Source organism: Hemiscyllium ocellatum, chromosome 21 (assembly GCF_020745735.1).
Source record: "Hemiscyllium ocellatum isolate sHemOce1 chromosome 21, sHemOce1.pat.X.cur, whole genome shotgun sequence".
In the NCBI taxonomy this organism is placed as follows: Eukaryota; Metazoa; Chordata; class Chondrichthyes; order Orectolobiformes; family Hemiscylliidae; genus Hemiscyllium; species Hemiscyllium ocellatum.
In genome coordinates, this window is record NC_083421.1 from 34,269,660 (window position 1) to 34,293,976 (window position 24,317).

A 24,317-nucleotide genomic window follows, 5' to 3' on the forward strand; every position below is an offset into this window, starting at 1 on the left:
TAGAAAAGTTTTCATTACACAAGGGTAGTTATGAAATTCTGAACTCTCTTCTATCAAAGGCTGCAGATGTCAGGACAATTGGAACTTACAAGACTGAGATAAAAAGATCGTTGCTAGTTAAGAGTATTTAGGGAAGGAAACCCTGGAGGTTGATAGAAATGGTAGGCAGCCTGCTCATATGTAACTGCCTGTCCATTGAGCTGCTATGGTTATTTTAGCAATATCTTCTCCATATCAAGTGTCTCAGCTGGGAAAGGTAGTGCAAAGGGTTTTGTAAGAATGCGAGTGTGGCAAAAAATGTTGGATGAAATTAATAACTTTGCATGAAAGCGTGATATTAAAGCAGTTGCAGGGATATTTTGAATAAGTGAAAGCAAGTGCTGAAACAAAATCCTGGACTTCCCTCCCTAAGGGCATTTCAGTCAATATGCAGCATGTGGACTGCAGCACCTCAGAACCACCTTCTCAAGGGCAACTACGGATGGGCAATAAATGCTGGCCAGCCAATGATGCTCACATCCCACAGAGTCAATAAATAAATTATCTAAAATAATGCCGGCATCATTGAAAATTGGGGTTGAAAAGCAAGGCTATTTCTCTTTGACTTTGCATGGTCAAAAATTGTAATATCAAGTGTCGAACCGGCCATTTAAAATTAGAACTCTCAGTTTCATTCAACTGTATGAGTAATAAAGACACATCCAATGTAAATGCAAGAATCTAAATTTCATATTTTTAAAATCAAAGGCAATAATTTGTTGTTTAATTAAGTTAACATTTCATTAACATTACCATTCTTATACATTACTGTATTGGACACCTGATGGGATAACTTGTTTGCATAATGAATGTGCAAGACATCAGGGAAAGAATGTGAGCTCTTTAATATGATTTAACATTCTTAAAATCACCTTGGCATGAATTTGGAGTCGATAAGAGCTGAGTGGATTACAGAGGAAGTGAAAGAGCAAAAACAAAAGCAAGGTAAATCAGCTCCAGGTACGATGGCTTATACAGTAATAATTAGTTGAACTCCTGACATTCTGCTCATCTGCCTGGTTAATAGGTGAAGAATATTGATTGGTATCATGGAGGGTTAATGAGAGAAGAAAGCAGTTTATGAGATGGAGAACAACTATTGATTAATATATATCAGAAAGTATAACTTTCTGCCTTTGAAATCCTAAATGTTACAAAGGGTACAATCACCATCCATCTCCCTCCATGTCACTAGAAGTGCATACCTTCTGCTTCTCTGGGGCTCCAGTGGCCAGATGGATCACATGGTCTAGGGGAAGAAGCATTGTAAGCATACTGGACCAGCGCTCCATGCTCAGTGCACGCATCACATATTGATCCCACTTCTCTAGGAATCCCGGAAGCAAAATAAAAGAAGAAAAAGAACAACACAGCATCACCTTACAATTCTTTCCACACCCAACAGTTTCACCAATTTTAGTGTAAAGCCACAATGTCTCTTCACTGAACAGAAAAGATACGTCAACAACACTAATGCCTCAGAAATGTTTAGTGTCTTGAACACAGTGAAATGCATTAAGTCGCTTCACAGGATCATTACCAAATAAAGGAAGACACTGTATAAAAATAAAATACTATGAATGCTAGAAATCTAAAATAAAACCAGCAAGTGCTGGCAGTACCCAACCGATCTGGCAGCACCTTTGGAGAGAGAAATAGAGTTAATGTGTCAGGTCTGGTATGACTTCTTGTCAGAGCTGAAAGGAAACTCACATTGGACTCAAAACTTTAACTCTGTTTCTCTTTCTCTCTCCACAGATACTGCCTGACTTGCTGAGTTTCCCGAAGATATTCTGTATGCTTGTTTACAACAGGCTTTGTGTTGCAAGAGTTACCATGACCACCAATCATTGTACCTTTTTCCATCAATGCCTATTAACAAGACTTTGATGTGGATTGTCCAAATGGACATATCAGGGCATGGGCCTAATACATCAACATACATTTAAGTATACTTTGGGTAGGCAATGTAGGGTATGAGTGTGAGGAGCACTTAAAAGACATCAACCCAGGTTTTATGGGAGAGGAGTATTTCATGACATGATCCATTGTTTTGATCTGTTTGTGACTGTGTGAGGGTTTAAACATATTTTACCCACAAAGTTGATGGAAATATGAGCTAATAGTGGCATAACAAGGACAACAGCAACTGGGATAAATATGGGTCATAGAACCAACAGTGTATCCCCATAACCAATGAGATTAAATGAATGAGAAAAACAAAGGAAAGACTTTCACAAATGGTTCATTAATGGGACAGAATTCTATGTCATGGCAGCTGCAGAAAGAGAAATGAAGAGAGGGAAAGGGTGTTGAGTTAAAACAGCAAAAAGAGACAACTAATAAAGAAGAAAAGAATGAAAAAAGACATTTTAGAATCATAATAACAATTCACAACCTGAAGGAATGGGTCACCATGTCTTTAATTGTTCACTCACTGGTCAAGTGAAAATAATTGAATTTGCATTTATGATGTGCAATCTCCCATCTAAGTAACACAATTGTAAGGCACTCCAGAACTTAGCATGAAGCCAGGGGACAAGAGCAGTCCCTTTAAGATATTTGCATGTGCTACTCGAGAGCAACCTTAAAAGGGCCACGCAGTGTAGCAAATGAGCCATGCTTAAGAAAGGGAAATTGGTTGGAACATTGATTTTTGTCATTATAAAGGTATATATAGATTACTTACAGTGTGGAAACAGGCCCTTCGGCCCAACAAGTCCACACCGACCCGCCGAAGCGCAACCCACCCATACCCCTATTACCTAACACTACGGACAATTTAGCATGGCCAATTCACCTGACCTGCACATCTTTGGACTGTGGGAGGAAACCGGAGCACCCGGAGAAAACCCACGCAGACACGGGGAGAATGTGCAAACTCCACACAGTCAGTTGCCTGAGTCGGGAATTGAACCCAGGTCTCTGGCGCTGTGAGGCAGCAGTGCTAACCACTGTGCTACCGTGCCGCCCCATATGTGGCTAAATATGATGTTTAACTTTCTCTAATGCTTTTAATAGGCAAATGTACAAATTTCATGGACATCAAAAGGAGATTTAAGACAAGAAGTAATTTTTATGAAACCAGCAATGAAAAAGTGGAAATCAGTAACCATCTTGTGCTGCTTTCCAATCTTTTCCTATCTCTTCCTCATCACAATTTGTTTGTTGACTTACACTTTATAATTACCTGTGTTGTTCACATGCTGCTTTTGTTCAGCAAATAGTGGGGCAACACAGATGGTCTTCCTTCCTGTATGTGGTGTTTTATACATTGCTTAATGTTGAAACATGAGATGAGGCATGCATTAGTGAAGTGTCAACATAGACATAAACATGTGTGGTTTGTGGTTAATATAGTATCAGTACCCATTTTTACCTCGTGTAAAACTGTCCATTGATTGGATGAAGCCAATGAAGTATCACCGATCTTGCAGTCTGATGTATTATCTCTGGAGCAACAGGGATAGGTGGAGGCTTTGTGGGTGGCTGCCAGCTCTGATATACCAGATCCAGGTAACAGTGCATCCTGGCTACTTGATTGGGGCTAAAGGAATTTGTGCAGTCATCATCTTTAAAAGAGACACACACAACTTGTAGCAAAGACATTACAACAACATTGTATTCAACACATGTCAACATTTCCATTTTATTCCTTTTACTCTCCCCTTAATCTCCAAAATGTATATTTGACACTGACTTGCTTTCTGGCTTTTATATTAACAAAAATATTAATTGGTGGCTAAATGTTGGGTGCACGTTGTAATCAATGTGCAATTGTCATCAAAGAAGAAGTATTAAGGTAGAGTCCTTAAATTATCTAGTGAAGTAATTTTGGCTACTGTGTACAATTTTACAGGAAGACCAAAAAGCAAACAAAATACTTGCAAAAGATTTGTTCCATCAAGGAAGAGGAAAATGTTGTCATTTGACCTTTGAATCTCTCTTCCATAAATACAATAATTTCCTGTGGTGTTATGATTCAGGTAAACAAAGGTCTGCAAAAATTGTTAAAAATATAATTTTCTTTTAATAATATTTGAATATTTGTTTAATGCCGTGTTTGCCATCAGTCAGGTACCGCCAACACAAATATGAAACTTACGAGAAGTTTAACTGCAGTCCCTATACAGGCCCAAAACAAACAAAAGTAGGATGAGATAATCTGTTTGTTAAAAGAGTCCCTGCATTGTGGAAACAGGACATTCGGCCCATCAAATCCACAGTGACCTCCAAAAAGCATCCAATCCAGGTGTGCCCCCTACCTGTAACACTGCATTTCCCATGGCTAATCTACCCAGCTTTCACATCCCTGGGCAATTTAGCATGGCCAATCCACCTAAACTGCACATCTTTGGATTGTGGGAGAAAACTAAAGCACCCAGAGGACATGCTTGCAGACATGGGGAGAATGTGCAAACTCCATATTGACAGTTGCCCAAGGGTGGAATTGAACCAGGGTCCCTGCACTGTGAGGCAGAGGGCCAACCTCTAAATAACTGTGCCATCCGCTTTAATAGAAAATCAAGACTGCTTGGTGAGCAACTCAGAGGTTATTAATGATATTTGTACCATTTTCTTTTAGTAAGCAAGTAAAGTAACCCTTACATTTTGTGGTACTTAATTTACTGAGCAATGAAACTGACCAACTTCTCTCCTTCCACAATGTCAATTTCCTCTGACATTTCCAAATATGACAATTAAGAGATCATTCCATATTCTACGGCAATGCAAATAAAGAATAATTTGGGTGAACATTTCAGTATAACATAAAATACTATTGTACCCTCCACTAGTCCATTTTACCTGCGTAGCTCATGTAGTTAAAGAACGGGGTGTTGATAAAATGACCAAAACCACATGTATCATTTCCAGGATCAGGATCTTTGCACTGTTTATTTTTTGGCGTTGGATTAGTATCAGCACACAAGTCGCCAGTCTCCAACGAAGCTTCGGTCTCCATGCATACGTCGGTGCAAGATTCAATTTCAGAAATCCCTTTGAACACATGGTAGAGTCCTAGACTGTGGCCTATCTCATGGATCATGGTGTGAGTGTGACCTGTCATTCCATAGAATGAGGGGTTCAACACAATGCCACCTATGTGCACAAACAGAATTGTTATTTAGAGAGTGGAGGGATGCAAAAGATAGAAACAATACAGTTGTACTGGTTGTGATGTAAGTGCATGAGTAAATCCTATGATGGGCTGTATACAGTAAACTATCTCCTTCTAGACTTTGTCACACTGGTAAACCATTCTTAGCTAACACCTTTAGCTTAATGGAACAAATTTGGCAGCTCTGATATACCAGATCCAGGTAACAGTGCATCCTGGCTACTTGATTGGGGCTAAAGGAATTTGTGCAGTCATCATCTTTAAAAGAGACACACACAACTTGTAGCAAAGACATTACAACAACATTGTATTCAACACATGTCAACATTTCCATTTTATTCCTTTTACTCTCCCCTTAATCTCCAAAATGTATATTTGACACTGACTTGCTTTCTGGCTTTTATATTAACAAAAATATTAATTGGTGGCTAAATGTTGGGTGCACGTTGTAATCAATGTGTAATTGTCATCAAAGAAGAAGTATTAAGGTAATATTTCAAACATATTCACTTCTGCACTGGAAACCAGTTCATCCTGACTGAAAATAGACAGTCATCACAAATGGAAACATTCTCAGAAATCTGCTCCAAATTTACTTCATAATTATGCACATTGTCATGCCAGTTCATTAGACTAAACAAAACGTTATTTTTAGTTGATCTTTTATAATTCAGAGCACTATACTTTATGATCCCTTGCTGGGTGAGCTTCCAGCAGGGAAGACATCGTTTTGAAAAGGTGGGAAGGAAGGGGAATAAGGTACACCTTCAGCATATTCTCACCCACCTCCAAAACACCCCTACCTGAGGTCCCTAATCCTTCTCTGTCTAAAACACCAGATTTGCTGCTCTGTGGTTGGCACACCCTCTTGATTCCAGTTTCCTTGAAATGCCAGTAGTCTCCATCACTGAATTCTGGAGTTGCTCAGTCTGATTGAACAGTCAGACAATCAGATTGGTTAGCAACCCTCGAGTTCAGGGTTTCCTTTGACTTGGGGAGGGGCGGGGGGGGGGGGGTGTGCGATGGTAAACATCTAAGTCTGCGTTTTATTTGGACATTAGAAGCATGCTATATTTATTGGGTGGTCTTTTTTTAAAAGTTGGTCAGTTTACTTACTCTCTTGTAGGAATGGGAGGGCTAGTGGGGGTGTGAGGGGGGGTGGTGTGGTGGTGGAGAGGAATATCTGTTTAAACCCAGAGTAGACCCATTTCAACAAACTAACCACCCATAAACATCACTGTGCTTTTCGAGCACCAGAGAATCAACAACCTATGACATTCTACTACACAAAACAAATTGCAATCAATATTGTTTGGATCTCATCCTAAGTATTATTTTCTCAGCTTTCTGGCAGGTCACTAATGAACATTGCTAAATGTGTTTGAATTGACTGATTCTTGACTCTCTGATAACTTGGCTGCCTTGTGTTGAAAATACCACAATACCACAAAAAATGGTGGAATTAACATTAATTTTTTTTGGTGTTCCTGGAAATTTACTTTGACTTTAAAAAAAAATTAGTTTGGATGGATGAGTATTGCTGCATGGACTTTTCCAAATGGAGAGTGGAATTCTTATCTTTCTTATTGGAGTTCTTATCTTTTTTTATTATCTTTCTTATTCCTTTGGAAAGTTATACTGGGGATGCAACTCACTTTATAAGATGCTGGCCAGCAGAAGGTTGGAGAGAGAGAGAGAGAAAGAGAGAGAGAGAGATGGTTAAATCATGCATTGGCTACCTAGATGTGTTAGGGCTTCTTTGTCCCATGGCCATGTGGCAACTCCAGCCAGCTCTTCATCAGATGAATTGGCGAAGAATATATTGAGATGCGTTGCACCATCCAGTTTCAAAATGTTCTTCAGATCGTTCACATCCAAATATGCCCTGCAATTCAAATATAATTCCTATGAAAAGATTCTTTCATGGTCCATAATCTCCTCCAATTAGAGTATGGTGCTGGATCCATTACTGTTAAAATAATGCTGAGGCTAACTGCACAAATGCACCTTCTGAAGAGAGGGCATATGTGAGACTAAACACAGAAATGCAAAATTGCACTCTGAGCTGTGCCATACAGACATTAGCTTCTAGCCATTAGCATCACCAAGCAGAACTAAAATGAACTAAACTCACCACGTGAATCTAACTCTTACTTATTTCATTCTAAGTACACTTCTAACAATGTGGAAAAGTTTAATTACTACCAAATGACCTCTCGAGGGCTGAAAATTAATTATTACAAGATGTTGGAGATTTTATGCATTTTCTTTGCATTACCCTTATGTAACTTTTATCCACTTCATCTCAATCCAACCTTTCATTTGCTCTCTTCTTTCCCACCTATAAATGCTCATGGTTGGGCATTATATTCATTAGTTCTGATTTCAACTGAGGAAGCATGCTGTGTGCAGATATCGATGCTCCTTCCAATCAGGTAAATAGCCAGATTCACATGAATTAGGGTAACTTGTGCAAGGTAAAGGATGGAATCAGTACTATACGTCAGCAAGGATTCAATAAATCAGGGAACTTAAAGAAGGAAGATGATTGCAGAAAAACTGATATGAACAAAGAGGGTTTTGTCTAATTCCAGGTAACAATAAGACCACAGTACCACCTCATAAAAAGAGGCAATATGAGATTTCCTTCCTATCTATTTTTGTTTATTTTTGCTAGTCCTGCAATACAAAGCAGAAATATCCTTTAAAATATTATCACTGACCGCATGAAAACTTAAACTTAAGTGTGTGCAGTATTAGAGATTCTCCTGCAATGTTCAATCAGATAATATATTTTACAAGGGCAGAGTCTGATTTTAGGGCTGGTGAACAGTGAGGAGGTTGTTGCTATTGACAATGGTGATGGCACCACAACCTCCAAAGAGTCCATTTATGCTTGAATCCAAAATCTGCCATACCTGAATGTCACCCGCATGTTATAGTCCTGTGACTCCGCACTCCAACCCGTTTGGTATCACCCAGATACCCCCAACCTCCTGGCTCCTTGGCACCTCTCCCCAAATGCCAATGGGGCATGTGGGAAAAATTTTAAACCTTGTACAATAGGGTTGGAAGGTACCGTGCAGTTAAATTTGCTTGAGCAGCCTGCTCTGGAGAGTTTAGTCCATAATTATTATTGCGAAATAAGATTTATTTCCTGGTCCTTTGGCAGTGTTACCTGGAAATTCAGGGAACTGTTGCAGATTACATCATATAATCAGGCACAGGAGGGTATGACTGTGTGTGAGGCAGTTATTGGGCGTTCACAATTTAGTTTTAGAGGCAATCTTTCCTCTAAGCTGCAAGGCTGTGGAACCTTTCCAAGTTTCCTCGGAATTACTGTACATGCCAATCGCATTGACTAGCTTTGGAAGTCGCTACCATGCAAAGGTCTCAGAGATCCACATCATTGGAAAAACAATGAGAGGAAGCATTGTTTGGAGGGTTCTTGAATGGTGCCCTTGTTCAATAGATGAGAGATTCTTGCTCCCGGTGTGCTCCTGGTGTTTTCTCTTCTTGTTTCATGGTCCTCTGAGGTTTGTAAATGGAGGCTAATGTGCCTAGATTGGCAACATAGCTTCGACATTTTGGGTATAACCCTTCTTCATGAATAGAAGTGGGGGATAGGAGAAGTTACAGATCAAGAGAACTGGGGCAAGGGTTATGGGTGTCGAGAGGGGCAGAGTGGCGAGGTGATGATAGGTGAATACAGGTGGTACGTACGACCTGGTAGATTGATAGGAGAATGAATCCAGTTGGTTGCTGGAAGAGAGGGGGTCAATTGTAGGGATGGAAGGGAGAGGATGGGGCCGTAAGGGGAGTAAGAGGATGGATGGGAAGATTATTTGAAATTGGACAACTCAATGTTGAGTCCAATGTAGGCTGCCCAGGGGGAAGGTGAGGTGTTGTTCCTCCAATATATGGTGTGATTTCCTGTGGCAACAGCTCAGGGATAAATTGAAAAGCAGAGACACAATGGTATCAATCTCCAGATTATTACTTGAAGTATGTACAATTGGCATAGGAAAGGATGAGCCAGTGTGGAATCCTTCGAGGATATGATTTGGTAAGTGAGAATGGAGAACAGGGAAACTGCAGATAGCAAAAGGTTACATTAGATTAGATTCCCTACAGTGTGGAAACGAGCCCTTCGGCCCAACCAGTCCATGCCAATCCTCCAAAGAGTAACCGACCCAGACCCATTTCCCTCTGACTAATGCACCTAATACTATGGGCGATTTAGCATGGCCAATTCACCTGACCTGTACATCTTTGGACTGTGGGAGGAAACTGGAGCACCCAGAGGAAATGCACGTAGACACGGGGAGAATGTGCAAACTCCACACAGACAGTCACCTGAGGCTGGAATCGAACTTGGGACCCTGGTGCTGTGAGATAGCAGTGCTAACCACTGAGCCACCGTGCCCACCCTAAAGCCACTATGTTGCACCAATATTCATGTGGAGGAGATTTTTACTCAATCAACCAGTTCAGAGATGCTATTATACACTGGAAAAGGTCAGATTTGAACTCAGGCCTCCTGTTTTCAAGGTAGGGGCGCGAACAGTGTGCCACAAGAACCCTATGAACATGGTAAAGATATTGCATAAACAAGGTGCTAGTGGGAAGAAAAATCTTGTCATTTATCACAAGAGAAAAAATATTTGACAAGCTAAGGGACTGAAGGCAATCAGACAAGTTGCCAGAACCTGATGGCTTGCATCCAAGAGTTTTAAAGAAAGAGACTGAAGACACAGTGGAGGAATTTGTTGAAATTTTCCAGAATTCACTGGATTCCAGGAAGATTCCGGCAGAGGGAGACAGAAAGCAGGAAACTATAGACCAGTCAGCCTAACATCTGTCATTTGAGAAAATATGAGTGCTCTTATTAAAGAAGAAATAGCAGGATGTTTAGAAAAACTCAACACCATCAAATGGTGGTTTTGTGAAAAGGAAATTGTGTTTGACAAAAATTGTTGGAGTTCTTTCAGGATGTCGGAAGTAGAGTTGGTGAAGAGGAATTGGGTGTCCAGAGGCCATTTAATAAATTGTCACATAAAAGTTTATTGTAAAAGATAGGAGCGGGTTTATTGTAAAAGATAGGAGATATTGGGGGTCCTGTATTAGTATGGATTGAGGATTGGTTAGTGCTCAAAAGATGAAGAATCAAGATCAATTGGTCTTTTTCAGGTTGGAAAGAAATAACTAGTGGAGTGCCACAGGGGTCAGTCCGAGGGCCTCAATTATTTCCAATCAATATGAATTACTTGGAAGATGGATAAATTGCAATGTAACCAAATTTGTTAATGATGCAAAAATAAATAGGAGGCTATATTTTGATGCAGAATTTGTAAGGAGGTATAGATAGGCTGAGTGAGTGAGTTAGCAGATGGAGTTTCATACAGGAAAGTGTGAAGTCATCCACTTTGGAAGAAAGAAGCTAAAGGCAGATATTTATTTAAATAGCCAGAAACTCAAAAAAGGTGCAGTATAGAGTGATCTGGGTATTCTTGTGCATGAAAGACAACATGTTAGTGTGAACGTGCAGAAAGTAATTCGGAAGGCAAATGGAATTTTGACTTTTAGCATTAAAGGGGAGGTTACAACTTATTACAACTCTGCAGGATGTTGGTGAGACCACACTTGGTGTACAGTGCACAGTTTTGCTCCCCATATTTAAAGAAAGATAAACTGGTATTGGAGGCAGTTCAACAGACATTCACTGTACTGATTCATGGGATGAAGGGTTTGATTAACCAATAACAACTAAACAAGTTTGGCCTTTATTCATTAGAGTTTAGAAGAATGAGGGTGATCTTATTGAAACATACAAGATTCTGAGGGAGCTTCACATGGTAGATGTCGGGAAGATGTTTCCACTTCATGAGGGACATAGTTACAGAGTGAGGGGAGACTCAGTTAAAACTGAGATGTAAATTAATTTATTTTTTCAGAAGGTAGAGGATGTCTGAAATTCTCCACCCAAAAGAGTGAAAGTATTTCAAAGAGAACTCAAAAGATTTTTTGAAATACTGAGGAGTTGAGGGCTATGAGTAGCTGGCAGTAAAGTAGTGTTAAAGCCTGGGGGAGATCAAGCTTGATCTTATAAAATGGCAGAGCAGATGTGAGGGGCCGAATGACATATTCTTGCATCTATCACGTGTTATGTTCTGAGTATCAAGCCCATGGATTCTCCCTCAAAACCCGTACAACTCCTTTTCAGATAATTGTTTAATTCCTTCTTGAATGCCTCAATTAAACCTATTTGTACCAGATCATCCAGCAATGGAGTAGATACATAATAATGGCATTCTAGTAAATCCAAATCACAAAAAAGAAGGCAGCTTATTATTATCATATTGTTGGACCTTACTATGTACAAATTGGTTGCCATGAAATGTAGTGTACAATGGAGGTGACAATTCCAAATGTAGTATTGCACTCATTGTAAAGCATCTTTGGAAGTCCTGATATCGTAAAAAAGTGTTTCATAAATGCAAGTCTTTTCTGCTTAATTTTTCTGTCACTGACATGCCTTCACTAACTCCAGTCTTGGTTTTTCTTGGCTGCCTCTCACTTCCTACTCTGAAATATTGAGCACCTATAAAATTCTGTTGCCTGTTTCCTACTTGGCACGATATCCCATTCATCTGTAACCCGTGTTCTCGCTAACCTCCATGAGGAACCCAGTGAGCACCACTTTGATTTTAATTTTCTCATCCTTGTTTTCAAATCCACCAGTGGCTTTGTCCCTTCCTACCTCTGTAATCTGCTCCAGCCCTATGAACAACCTTAATATCGTCTCTCCCCTAATCCTGCTCTCTTGAGCATTGTCAATTTCAATTGTTCCCCCATTGGCATAGTCTTCAGATGTTGAAGAATGAAGTTCTGGAATTCACGTCTTAAAAATCCTTCTCTCAACCTCTCAATACGTGTACATTTACTCTAAGCGTTTTTACTGATCTCTGCTGAGATTTCAGTAAACCACTGAACTGAGCATGGTAAGAGTTAACTCACAGACTTGTTTTGCCGTACCCTGATTAATCTTTTGCAGGGAATATCTTATTGTGTTGGACTGCTCTACACCTGACATATTCAAAATTTCACTCAGGTATAAAAACATTCATATGCAGATAACCCTCATCCTCAGCTAGACCGGTTTCAGATGCATTGATGTAATTTCACTGTTTCACTTAAACGCATAGCTCAGTTCAATTTTCTGTTTCACTTAAATACATAGCTTAGTTCTGACACAACCATTGGGAAGAATAATCATCGGCAGAGACATACAGCTACGGGAGGGTTTACGAAATTCTCGTAAAATTAGGGAAAGATCATTCTAAGTTGTTACTCAATAAAATGGAGTTACGGAATCCATTGCAAATTGGAACTCGCTGTGGACTGTTTGCTAAAAGGACTGTAAATCTTCAGTGAATGCATTGGCGATGGGCATGCAAGTGGAATGTCGCTTTCCGGAACTAAAACATAAATTGTCTACAAAACTAAATAATGCTGCGTCGGTAGTTCTTTTTCAGTCATATGCTGCAGGTAAAAAAAATTAACATGTGAAACCTTATCAGGTCATTCTTTCAGTACATCACTGGAAGTTCAATTTTTGCTTTAATAGTTATGAAAACAGTGGTCAAACAGTATAGTCTCTGTGCATTGACCAACCTATCTGTTGCAAATGAAGAGGGAAGAGTTAAATTTGTTGTCCCTGTGGCAGGCCCATTGTCAACCCTTCTCCCTTTCTTCTCATTCTTGGCTGATGAGCTTCTCCTTCAATTTGCACTGAGGGCTATGATTCCAGTGGAGAGCTTTTTTTTACTGAGAAAAACTTTATCGAGGCATTTGTTTTTGGGGCTTCACACTCTGACAAGAGATGGCAGAGACATGGGAACGAGGAATCACAACCCTACCAATGGAGAGTCTTCCACAACAGTGTATTCTGTTTCCCAAATGGTGCAGTTGGATTTGTCTCAGCACAGACCCTTACTCTTTAAGTGGGTAGTACTAATATTGCGTGCAGGAGGGGGACACATTTAAAGGACCTCTGTTAACACTGTGTCCTCTGAGTTGGAGACCAGAAGTCAGAGAACCTGTTAGCTTTCCAATGTTTTACCACATCTGTTACCTGGTGTTCTACTCCCAGCTCTCAAACACCAGGCAAGCCTCAGGTAGACAGAGGAAGTGCTGACATGATACCCTCAAGACCTTACTGGGGAGGTGCAGTATTTCCACAGACACCTGGGAATCACAATCTGGCAACACACCTGGAGACTTACTGTCAGGAAAGAGTGGAAGTGAGGCAAAAATAGCGAAGGAGCATGCTGCCACACCAACATCCCACCCATCCCTTCCTGTGACCACTCTCTGCCCCAAGTGTAACAAAGCCTGTAGTAGCTGCATCAGTCTGGACAGCCACCTATAGAGTCACCCTGAGAATGGAACAGTGTCATTCTTGTCTGCGAAGGACCACCAGTGATGACATTTGCTATTCCCTTCTCAGTTGGGCCATCTGCTCATTCAGGGTATCACAGCCAAGTGCAATTCTCTCCTGACATAATATCATTCATCAACAACTACATTCAAACAGACGGTGCTAGATTGCAGTCAGTAGTGTGAACTCCAATTGTTCTTTCTTACTTCTGCCTTTCATAGTCCAGAAGAGTTGTTGAGACAAATCATTGTAGATCAGGGACTGGACCTTCCAAAAAAAAAAGCAATAAACAAGAGGTTGTCTTTAAATAGCAACTTTTTAAATGGAGTGAAACATCCTGGCTCTCTTCTTGGCAATAACAGCAACAGCATTGTTTGAAGGCCCTTAAACTTCACTTTCCCCCATTTGACTCTCACATCTCCATGCCTTCTTTATGAAACTTCATTGCCAGTCATCCAATATCTACTACGTACAGTCCTCCGATGGAATATCAATGGAAAATATTTTACATTCCTGAGGGGACCAAAATTAAATCTCGAACCTTCTAATGATAGCCTTCATCAAATACACTATTCTTGATTTTTGAGAACAAAATGCCTTCTGTCATACCAAAAAAAATGTTTATCTTAATATCCTAAGTGCACAAATTAGAATCCATATCAAAAGCAACTCCATTCATTCACCAAAGAATGGAACGCTGATGTGTTGAAACCCATGCAAAATTCGTTCCAGCCAAGCATTCATAATGTCCACAGCCATCCAAGCAATAGACTAATCCCTGAGACAGGAAGAAATGAATGTCTTCATTTTAAATATAAAACAAAGTGATTTTCAATCAATGGAGAGGAGCAGAGGTTCAATGATTTTTCAAGTGACAAAACTATTCTTTTCTCATCAGCCAGATTTGTCATTGCATCAGTATTCAAAACATGACATCGCAAGTTGATAAGAAATTTTGTGCCATATTTCACTGTGTTATGGTTCTTTCTTCATTGCCGAGGTACTGAAATGTATGTGAAAAATCATGCACTAGTAGTCAATGAACACAATATTACCATTGATAATCACTCAATTATAAACACTTCCATTGTAATAGCACCTAATGTGAAAATTAAAGGTGTGAAAACATTTTACATTTAACTTTTGAAATTATCCTGACCCCTTGGCCAGCTTTTCCATTTTCTTTACAAACTTTTAGATCTGGTGGGATTTTAATGGAGCTCAAATATCACACAACACCAGACAAAAAGGTTGATTGAGAGGAAATTTGATTTTTGCTCGCATTTAAAATGGGAGACTGACTTCAGCTGAGTTTATCGAAAATTTCAATCTGTAAAGGGACCAAACGAAACCAGGGCATGGGGTCTGGGTTCCTCCAAAAAAACCAAAAAGTGGCTACTCATGAACTGAAATGCTCATCTGTACCCAGACAACAATTAGACTGAACATGAATTACAATGTTGTGGGTTCAAGTCTCGCTCTTGGATTTGAGCATTAAAAAGTAAAGGTGCACCTATCCTGATTGATGCATGAAAAGATACAATGATACTTTTCAAGAAGAGGAAGAGAGTTCCCTGGTTTCCTGTCAACATTTATTACTCAATTATCAATAGAAAAACAGATTGTAAGATCCCTATCATCATCATATTGCTATTGTGGGAGCTTATAGTGTGTGAATTAGAGTAGTGATAAACGGCTCCCTTTTGGAATGGCAGACAGTGTCCAGTGGTGTGCCGCAGGGATCAGTGCTAGGACTGCACCTTTTTACAATGTACATTAATGATATAGATGAAGGTAATAAAAGTAATATTAGCAAATTTGCTGATGTCACAAAGCTAGGTGGCAGGGTGAAATGTGAGGAGAATGTTAGGAGAATATAGACCTGGACAGGCTAGGTGAGTGGATGGATGCATGGCAGATGAAATTTAATGTGGATAAATATGTGGTTATCCACTTTGGTGGCAAAAACAGGAAGGCAGATTACTACCTAAATGGAATCAAGTTAGGTAAAGAGGCAGTACAATGAGATCTGTGTTCTTGTACATCAGTCAATGAAAGCAAGCATGCAGGTAACAGCAGGCAGTGAAGAAAGCTAATAGCATGCTGGCTTTCATAACAAGAGAAATTGAGTATAAAAGCAAACAGGCCCTTCTGCAGCTGTACAGGGCCCTGGTGAGACTGCACCTGGAATATTGTGCGCAGTTTTGGTCTCCAAATTTGAGGAAAGACATTCTGGCTATTGAGGGAGTGCAGCGTAGGTTCACGAAGTCAATTCCCAGAATGGCAGAACTATCTTACGCCGAAAGATTGGAGCGACTGGCCTTGTATACACTTCAGTTTAGAAGGGTGAGAGGGGATCTGACTGAGACATATAAGATTATTAAAGGATTGGACACTCTGGAGGCAGGAAGCATGTTTCCGCTGATGGGTGAGTCCTGAACCAGACGACACAGTTTAAAAGGTAGGCCACTTAGAACAGAGTTGAGGAGAAACTTCTTCATCCAGAGAGTGGTGGGTACATGGAATGCTCTGCCCCAGAAGGCTGTGGAGGCCAAGTCTCTGGATACTTTCAAGAAAGAGTTGGACAGAGTTCTTAAGGATAGTGGAATCAAGGGTTATGGGGATAAGGCAGGAACAGGATACTGATTGAGGAATATTCAGCCATGATCATAGTGAATGGTGGTGCTGGCTCGAAGAGCAGGATGGCCTCCTCCTGCACCTATTGTCTATTGTCTATTGAATTGGCTGCAGCTCTCCTGTATTGCAACTGTCACTATACTTCAAAGCATTTGAGGCATCCAATGATTATGATATGCGCTTTACAAATGGAATTATGTTTCAGAATAATAATAATAAAAGCAATCAAGGCATGTAGGTGGAGTTAAGTTTCAGATCCATGATAAACTGACTGAATGAATCAGAACAAGATCAAGGGGCTGAATAGCCTCATCCCATGAATGCATTCATGTATGTTTGAAGAATTGTGTTCTAAGTTGCCTTAACAGGGCTGTGAGCAAACCAGTACACCAGATAATGCAATTCACCTGGGATTGTTTCACAAAGAAAGCAGTCTACAACGAAATCAGCAGGCACTGAAGGAAAAAGGAATGTCATTGCTCTTGCAATTATGCAATTCAGCACAAAAGACTAAGTTTCTCCATAATGATTTCTCAGCATGTTGTGTGTGGACTAAAAAGGGCTGTTTTGATGAGTAAATAACTGAATGTGCAATTCCTAACTGGATGAAGGAGTACTTTTATGAGACCAAATTGGACCACACTGATGGAAAATATTGTCACTGTTTCACTCCTGACAACATATTTCTGTCAGCTTGTTTCCCATGAAATATAGATCAATACAACAGTGCATTAGTGAGATTACAAGTTTAAAATATGGGTCACATATTCTCCCAAGAAATGAATAATATGCCAAATGAAAAGATGCAGACAAGAATATTCTATTTTCCTTCTGGCAGGATGACATTCTAAAGTTATTAAAATGTATATAATTATTTTGATTAGAAACTAATCAAAGCAATAGTTTTTTTTAATCTTAGTTTTATTTTCTACATCTAATACTACATTGGTGGATGCAAATGCAATATTGGAACAATTACAAAAGCCTGCACACGTGTTTTTTAGATCATGATTTTCTTGTGATTAGTAATTCTGCACGATCATTTCAGAGCATTTTTTTCTCTTCAAATAGTCTCTGGAAAATTTCTACGAGCAATACATGAAACTACATTGCAGTTAAGTTGAGTATGCAGTATTGTTTTGCCTGGTTCCAAGTCAAATTATCTTCAACTAAGAACTTGAGAAAGCTTGGAATGAGAAATGGCCAATCAGCCCATCAAGCCCAGTTGATCCAAAGCTGTGCACATTGAGCTTCTTATCCAGCATCCCTTAATGGAATAACCTTGTACTCAACAGAGTTTAGATCAGTAGGAGATGGCTTGGTCGAAACTATAAGATCCTGGGGAATCTTGATATGGAAAGGATTTTCCCTCTCATGGAGAACTAATTCATTTTAAAACTCAACATTTTATCCACTTAAACCAGACATGAGGCAAGACTGCTCCTAATGCGTCTTTGGAACTTTTTTTCTGAAAAGCTGGTGGAGACAGAGTCCTTGAATATGTTTAAGACATAGTTTCTTGTTTATCAAGAGTACAAATGTTATCAGAGTGGGTGGGACTGTGGGCTTATTGTGATAATCAGATCAGAAATGACCTTATTTACTGGCGGAGCAGTTTTGAGTGACCAAATAGCCTCCTCCTACTTCTCATTTGTATGTCTTTCACCAGCCTTCTCAGAATTTATTAGACACTAATGTCTCCCTAGTGATCTATCTTCAATTTCACTGCTTTGTGTATAACTGAATCAGTCAGACCAGTAAGATTCCAAATTTTATTCTGGCCTGTTGCTGAGCTGGCAGATCTTTGGGATCAGAGCTGTCCATGGTCAGGCTCAGCTTTGCTGGGCAAGCAAGTCAAATATCAGCCAAGGCCTGCACTCTTGACTGCAAATTCATTGACTGCTGCTGGAATGCGCAAGTTTCTGATCTTTTTGGTTGAAGATGGATCAGAATTAACTATAATGTGAATAACATGCTCACAATTCAGTCCACATTTTGTGACTGCTGTCAATTTAAAAATAGACCGTAAATTGAGAAAGGCATGTTATGGCCAATATTGAAAGGAAGGAGATCATAAAATCTTGGTTGTCACGCATAAAGAAAGGCCATATTATTAAGATACAGAGATCCGATAGTCTGAGGTTCAGTAATGTAATACTTGAGTTTATGATTGGTTCTTTTTAAGTGACTTCTAAGCTAATATAATGTCGTTTTTATTGATCGGATGACAATGACAGCACTTCTTTGATTAGATCTTAGGGCCTAATTGGTTGACATTGGTAGAAGATCAACCATTTCTGAGACTCAACAAGAAGTGTCTCTTGTCTTAACAAGATCCGATTTATTGCATGAAAGCAATTAAGTGGAAATTGCATTAGCTTGTTCGGCCTTGTCACTTTGACGATAGGAAAACATGAGGATATAGGTCCAAGGATACTCTGCCTTATCCCCACCGAAGATGGTAGGCACTTTTCAGATTGGGTGGAGCTTAATGTAGTCTCCAATGTTAACTCTTTCGAACATGTTCCATTTACAACATTGTATTGTACAGAAGAAAGCCACAAACCCCATTGTGCCTTTTCTGGTTCATTGCAGTAGCTATCTAATAACACCACTTTACTGCTTTTTCTTGAGTCAGTTGTTTCCTTTTGAATTCCCTTTTGATACGGTTGAACCTGCTTCTACCAATCTTTCTGGAGGTACATTCCAAATTGGGAAAGATAATTGGGTAACACAGTGGCTCAGTTGTTAGCACTGCTGCCTCACAGCACCAGGGGCCCGGGTTCAATTCCCAGCTCGGGCAACTGTCTGTGTGGAGTTTGCACGTTCTCCCCATGTCTGCGTGAGTTTCCTCTGGGTGCTTCGGTTTCCTCCCACAGTCCAAAGAAGTGCGGGTCAGGTGAATTGCCCATGCTAAATTTCCCATAGTGTTAGGAGTATCATTCGGGAGTAAATGTAGGGGAATGGGTCTGGATGGACTGCTCTTCAGAGGGTCAGTGTACACTTGTTGGGCCAAAGGGCCTGTTTCCACACTGTAGGGAATCTAATAGTGAAGTGGTTATGTTACTAATCAAGTAAACTAGGGCTCAGGCAAATTTTAATTAAATTAATGAATCTGGAATATGAAGTCAGTACAGTAGTAGTGACCTTGAAACTGTTGTAAATATCCATCTGGTTCACCAATGCCCTTGGGAAGGAAGGCCACAGTCTGACTTAATGTGACTCCAGACCATTAGTAATGTGAATGATTCTTATATTCCCTTTGAAATGGTCTGACATGCAACTGAGCTGAAAGGGATGGTCAACATCCCATGAAAGAATTAAACAAAATAATTTTCAGTGTAATACAAATTGCCCATATGCTGTTGTCAATCACCTGCCAGTGTATCCTATGGTTTCTAACCATTTTGCTCCCTCCTGTCAATGCAATCCAATTTTCCTTATCCATTGTATTAATCCATCATGTTGAACACAGCTGTTAAGCTTCCCACTAACCTTCTCTGCTCTAAGTAGAATAATTCTGCTTCTCCGGTTTCTCCATTGAATTAAATCCCTCAACCTGAAGCCTTATTGGCAAACATCCTCAAAAAGGCTTGGGATCATATTCAATATGCTTGCAACATGTTCCAAAAGTGACAGTGAATTGGTACGCCAATATTCAGCATATTATACCAGCTGAACCACTGCATTTTCCTCTAAATCTATTCAAGGAAATTTGGTCTGTCCATAAGGACTCTCACCAATGTTTGTAGATGCACCGTAGAAAACATTCTATCTGGATGCATCACGGCTCGGTAAGGCAAATGCTGTGCCCAGGACTCTAGGAAATTGTGAACACAGTCCAGTCCATCACACATGCAAACCTTCAATTCCTTGACTCCATCTACACTTCTCACTGCCTTGGAAAGACAGCCAACACCACCAAAGACCCTGCCCATCCTGGTTATAATCTCGTCCAACCTCTTCCATCAGCAGAAGATATAAAAGCTTAAACACGGGTAACAATAGGTTCAACAACAAACAGCTTCATCTCAGCTGTTATTACACATCTGAACAGACCTCTCAAATTTCAAATCGAACATTGATCTTGTTTTTTTAAACACCTTCATTGCAGCTGTATCTTTGTATTCCTCACTCTCTTCAATCACCCTATGATCTTTGTACAGTGTGATCTGCCTGTACAGCACACAAAACAAAACTTTTCACTGTGACAATAATAATAAATCAAATCTTTCATCTCTATCAGGCAGATTATCCTATAGCTTCCACATTGTATTCAAAACCAACCTTTAGAACTGATCAGTGGCAAATATTTAGAAAATACCATTTGCTTCCAACACAGTGGAAGCAGGCCATGTGACCCATTGAGTTCACATCAATCCTCTGAACAGCATCGCACCCAGACCTACGCTATCCCATAAGCCTGCACTTCCAAGGCTAATCCACATAACCTGCACTCTATGGATAATTCAGCATGGCCAATCAACCTAACCTGCACACCTTTGCATTGTGGGAGGAAATTCATGCAGACACAGGGAAAACGTGCAAACTCCACACAGACAGCTACCCAAGGGTAGAATTGAACCCAGGTTCCTGGTGCTGTTAGGCATCAGCGCTAACCACTGAGCCACCATGCTGCCTGTTGCACTTGGAAAGCCCACCAAATAACATTAAGCTGTCACATTCAAAAATCAAATGGAGAAGAAATGTCCTTTGTATGCTGAGTGTGGTAAAATCAGAAACCTGAACTTATAAATGCATTTACTATTTTGTTACATCTTGAAATCTGCTCGGTTCAGGTGCGAATTAAGAAAATTGTTCTATATAATACCAATAAAAAGCAGAACTCCTATTTTAGTCAACGATACATATGCATGAAGCTGGATCAGAGTTCAGTTGTACAAATGCTTTTTATCAGCTGTTTAACTAAAGTAAATTATACTTACTGACTTTCCAAGAGCAATTTATGAATTAACCGTATCAATACCTCCTCAGGAATGGCTTCTAAGCATCTTTGCCTTTATCTTTGCAGGTGGTTATCTTGAAGTTATGCAAACAGACTATTTTGCAAAAGCTTCTGGTACATTGTAGATCATAACTGGTCCAAAACAGCAACTGATCCTAACAGGACGACTAGACATTTTGACACTGGGTGGGAAAGTTTAAAGTCACAAAAGGTATTACATTATACTTTGCAGTAACCTGCCAAATGTGATAGGTGTGAAAGAAAACTGACCAGCTCTCAAGAACTAAACATGTCTGTTGCTGGGAATGTCAACATGTTCATAAAAGTCCTCTTTAAAGAACAGCTGCATATCATAATAGTTTCACAGGGATCTGCAATCGATAAAGAGTGGAAAATATCACTTGTCATTTAACCTTGGGTGATATCGGCTAGACAAGCTATAATAAAATTTAATACCTACAAAATATCCCTAACCTTTCATCTTTAAATAGAGAATATTAAAAATATATTATAGAAATACTGAAAACCTCAAATATGCATATCAGCTTTGTGCCAAAATATTCCCTACGTGATTCCAAAGTTTGTGGGCGAATTATCAAAGGTTGGCATTGCAGAAGCTTTTCTTAATAGTTTCCTGGCCAGTTTCTTGCAACAGTATTTTTGCAGCATTCATGCATGTATCTGATGTGCTGCTAATTGCAGAATGCTGTCATTTGCTATGAGTTGGCGCAAATGGTCCTATTTTAAAGACATTCCTTCAAACCAAGCTCTTTGGCCTAGCTTATAGTCATCTGTTTGAATATTTCCTTAAGGGGCTCAGTGGTAAGTTTTGTCTGATAATTCTCATGTTTGAAGTTACTTGTTCATGAGATGTGGGCACTGCCACATTTATTACCTATCCCTGATAGGCCTTGGGCTGAATGGCTTTCTTAACTATTTCTGAGGGCAATGAAAAGTTAACCATATTTCTGTGGGTCTGCAGTTGCATGTAGACCACAGCAACTAAGCATGGCAAATTTTGTTCCTTAAAGGACATTTTGGTTTTTTTTATGGCAACCAGCAATAGTATCATGATCACCATTACTAAGACTAACTTTATATTTTAGATTTATTCATTTAATTTAAATTCTACCTGCTGTCATAGTGGGTTTTGAACCTGAGCGACTATTGAGGCTCCAAGGCATTTGCCTCTACCTTTGGCTTACTGATCCACTGATATCACCACTACAAAGTCTCTAGGGTGTGATTTTTGCTATCTTATTATATTTAACAATGTTGTTATCATGTACATGTATATTGTTATACAATAGCTTGTTGGCTCGAGGGTCCTTATGTCATAGTTTATGGGCAAGACATGTTCATTTGATGGTTGCGCATGGTGACCGGTGAGTTTAACCGATGCTCTCTCAAACTCTAGTCATTCATCAAAGGTGCTTTTGTTCTCTATTTCATACTTTGACTGAAAGAATATTCCCAATAAGTTAAGACTATGAGCTACCATCAGTTTAAGGATGACCAAGTTGTTTTCCATTCCATCCACATGCCTACTCCTTGTTCAACCAAAGTTACAGAGCAGTGCAAGAACGACACACAGTCAAGGCAGAACTCTGAAGGTGGAGCAGAGGGAAGAAATTTAACTAAACCACTCATGTCTTGGGCTGAAATGAGTTGACTGCATTTAAAAATACTGAGTTTCACAGGGCAAATTTAAAAAAAAGGTGAAGAGTGAGCTATTTAATGTAAATTGGGAAGAAGCAACATTATGTAGGAGCTATCTAACAACTGTGTGATGATCTTAACAGAGATATTACAAAGGCACCAGTTAGACAACATTTCATTTATATAAAAAAAACAATAGGAATTTTAGGAAACTATACTTTCAAATGCATATTAATGAAAACTTAAGGAAAGCGTAAAATAAGGAAAGGTAAGAAGTATGAGGTAATATTTGAAAGAAATATCAAAGGAGCAATATAGTAATTTACAAGTACATCATTAAAACTTGGGTGGCAAAAAGTGAGGTGGGTGCCTGGGAAGGGAGGATTGCAATTTATCAATAATGGTACAAAAAATGCAGAGACACTCAATAGCTACTTTGTATTAGCCTTCACTACAGAGAAACCTTACTATTGCCTACTTGTTGCTGAAGTTCTCACTCAGGCCTATATTATCTCTGTACACTCATTCTCCAAAATTCCCCTTCCATCCTCCTTCCTTTGTAGACTCATGTGGTTCATCTCTGCTGCCTAAATGCTATTCAAAATCCCAACTATTGATCATCTTTTTCCTCGATGATCTGCATTGGCTTCTCATTGCTCAATATTGAAAACTTGAAGTTCTCACCTTTTTGTTTAAATACCTCCACAGGTTTTCCTCTCTTTATGTCTGTAATCTTCTACTGCTCTGCAACCATAATCCGTAATCATGAACATTTTGTTTCTCTGACTGTAGGCTCTTGGCATCAGCCCGGCTCTGCCATCAGCAACCCGAACCCCATGCTCGATAATTCATTCCATAAATTCTTTTGCCTCACTGTGCTCCTTCAGCCCATTTCTGCAGCCATGTTCTTAGCCATTTTTCCTCATATCTCCTTCATGGCTAGATTTCTTTTCTGAAATCATGCTTCTGTGGAGCACCTTGGCATATTTTTCCATATTAAAAGCACTATCTAATTGCAAGTTGTCATCTGTAACATCTCCATATCTGAATGTCTCAGGAGACTATCTATCCAAGATGCCCAATCCCCTTGCAGGTTAAGCACGCTATTTATTCATTTACTCTGATTCCCTGGCAATCAAGACAGCCTGCCTGTTAATACCTTCTATTTCATTTTGATCGACCTAACATATTGACTTGTCTGGCACTAATAATGGCTAATTTCAAAATCTGGATTCAAATCGTCTCAATTTTAAACAGTCTAATACAGACCTTATTTACTAAATTATGAATATGACATGTCAGCAATACCAATAACATTTATTGTAATAATCCAGTGACTCACAGAAGTTGTGGGAAATATTGACAATGCTAGTAAAAGCTGGCTGCCTATTTACTTCAGTTATGAAATTGTCATCAGTCAATGATTTTATTCTGAGATATGCTAAATGACTGATTGA

General features: G+C 39.5%; 1 protein-coding gene across 1 annotated transcript in view; it reads right to left on the minus strand.

The window, feature by feature from the left end:
• LOC132825648 (pappalysin-1-like) overlaps window positions 1-24,317 on the minus strand; it is a 326,796-nt gene that overhangs the window by 247,934 nt on the left and 54,545 nt on the right. The window contains exons 3-6 of the mRNA XM_060841017.1: window positions 6,898-7,043; window positions 4,846-5,139; window positions 3,419-3,611; window positions 1,245-1,366 (exon numbers count right to left, since the gene is read on the minus strand). Of these exons, the coding sequence (XP_060697000.1) occupies window positions 1,245-1,366; window positions 3,419-3,611; window positions 4,846-5,139; window positions 6,898-7,043 (755 nt within the window). The remainder of the gene's footprint in view (window positions 1-1,244; window positions 1,367-3,418; window positions 3,612-4,845; window positions 5,140-6,897; window positions 7,044-24,317) is intronic.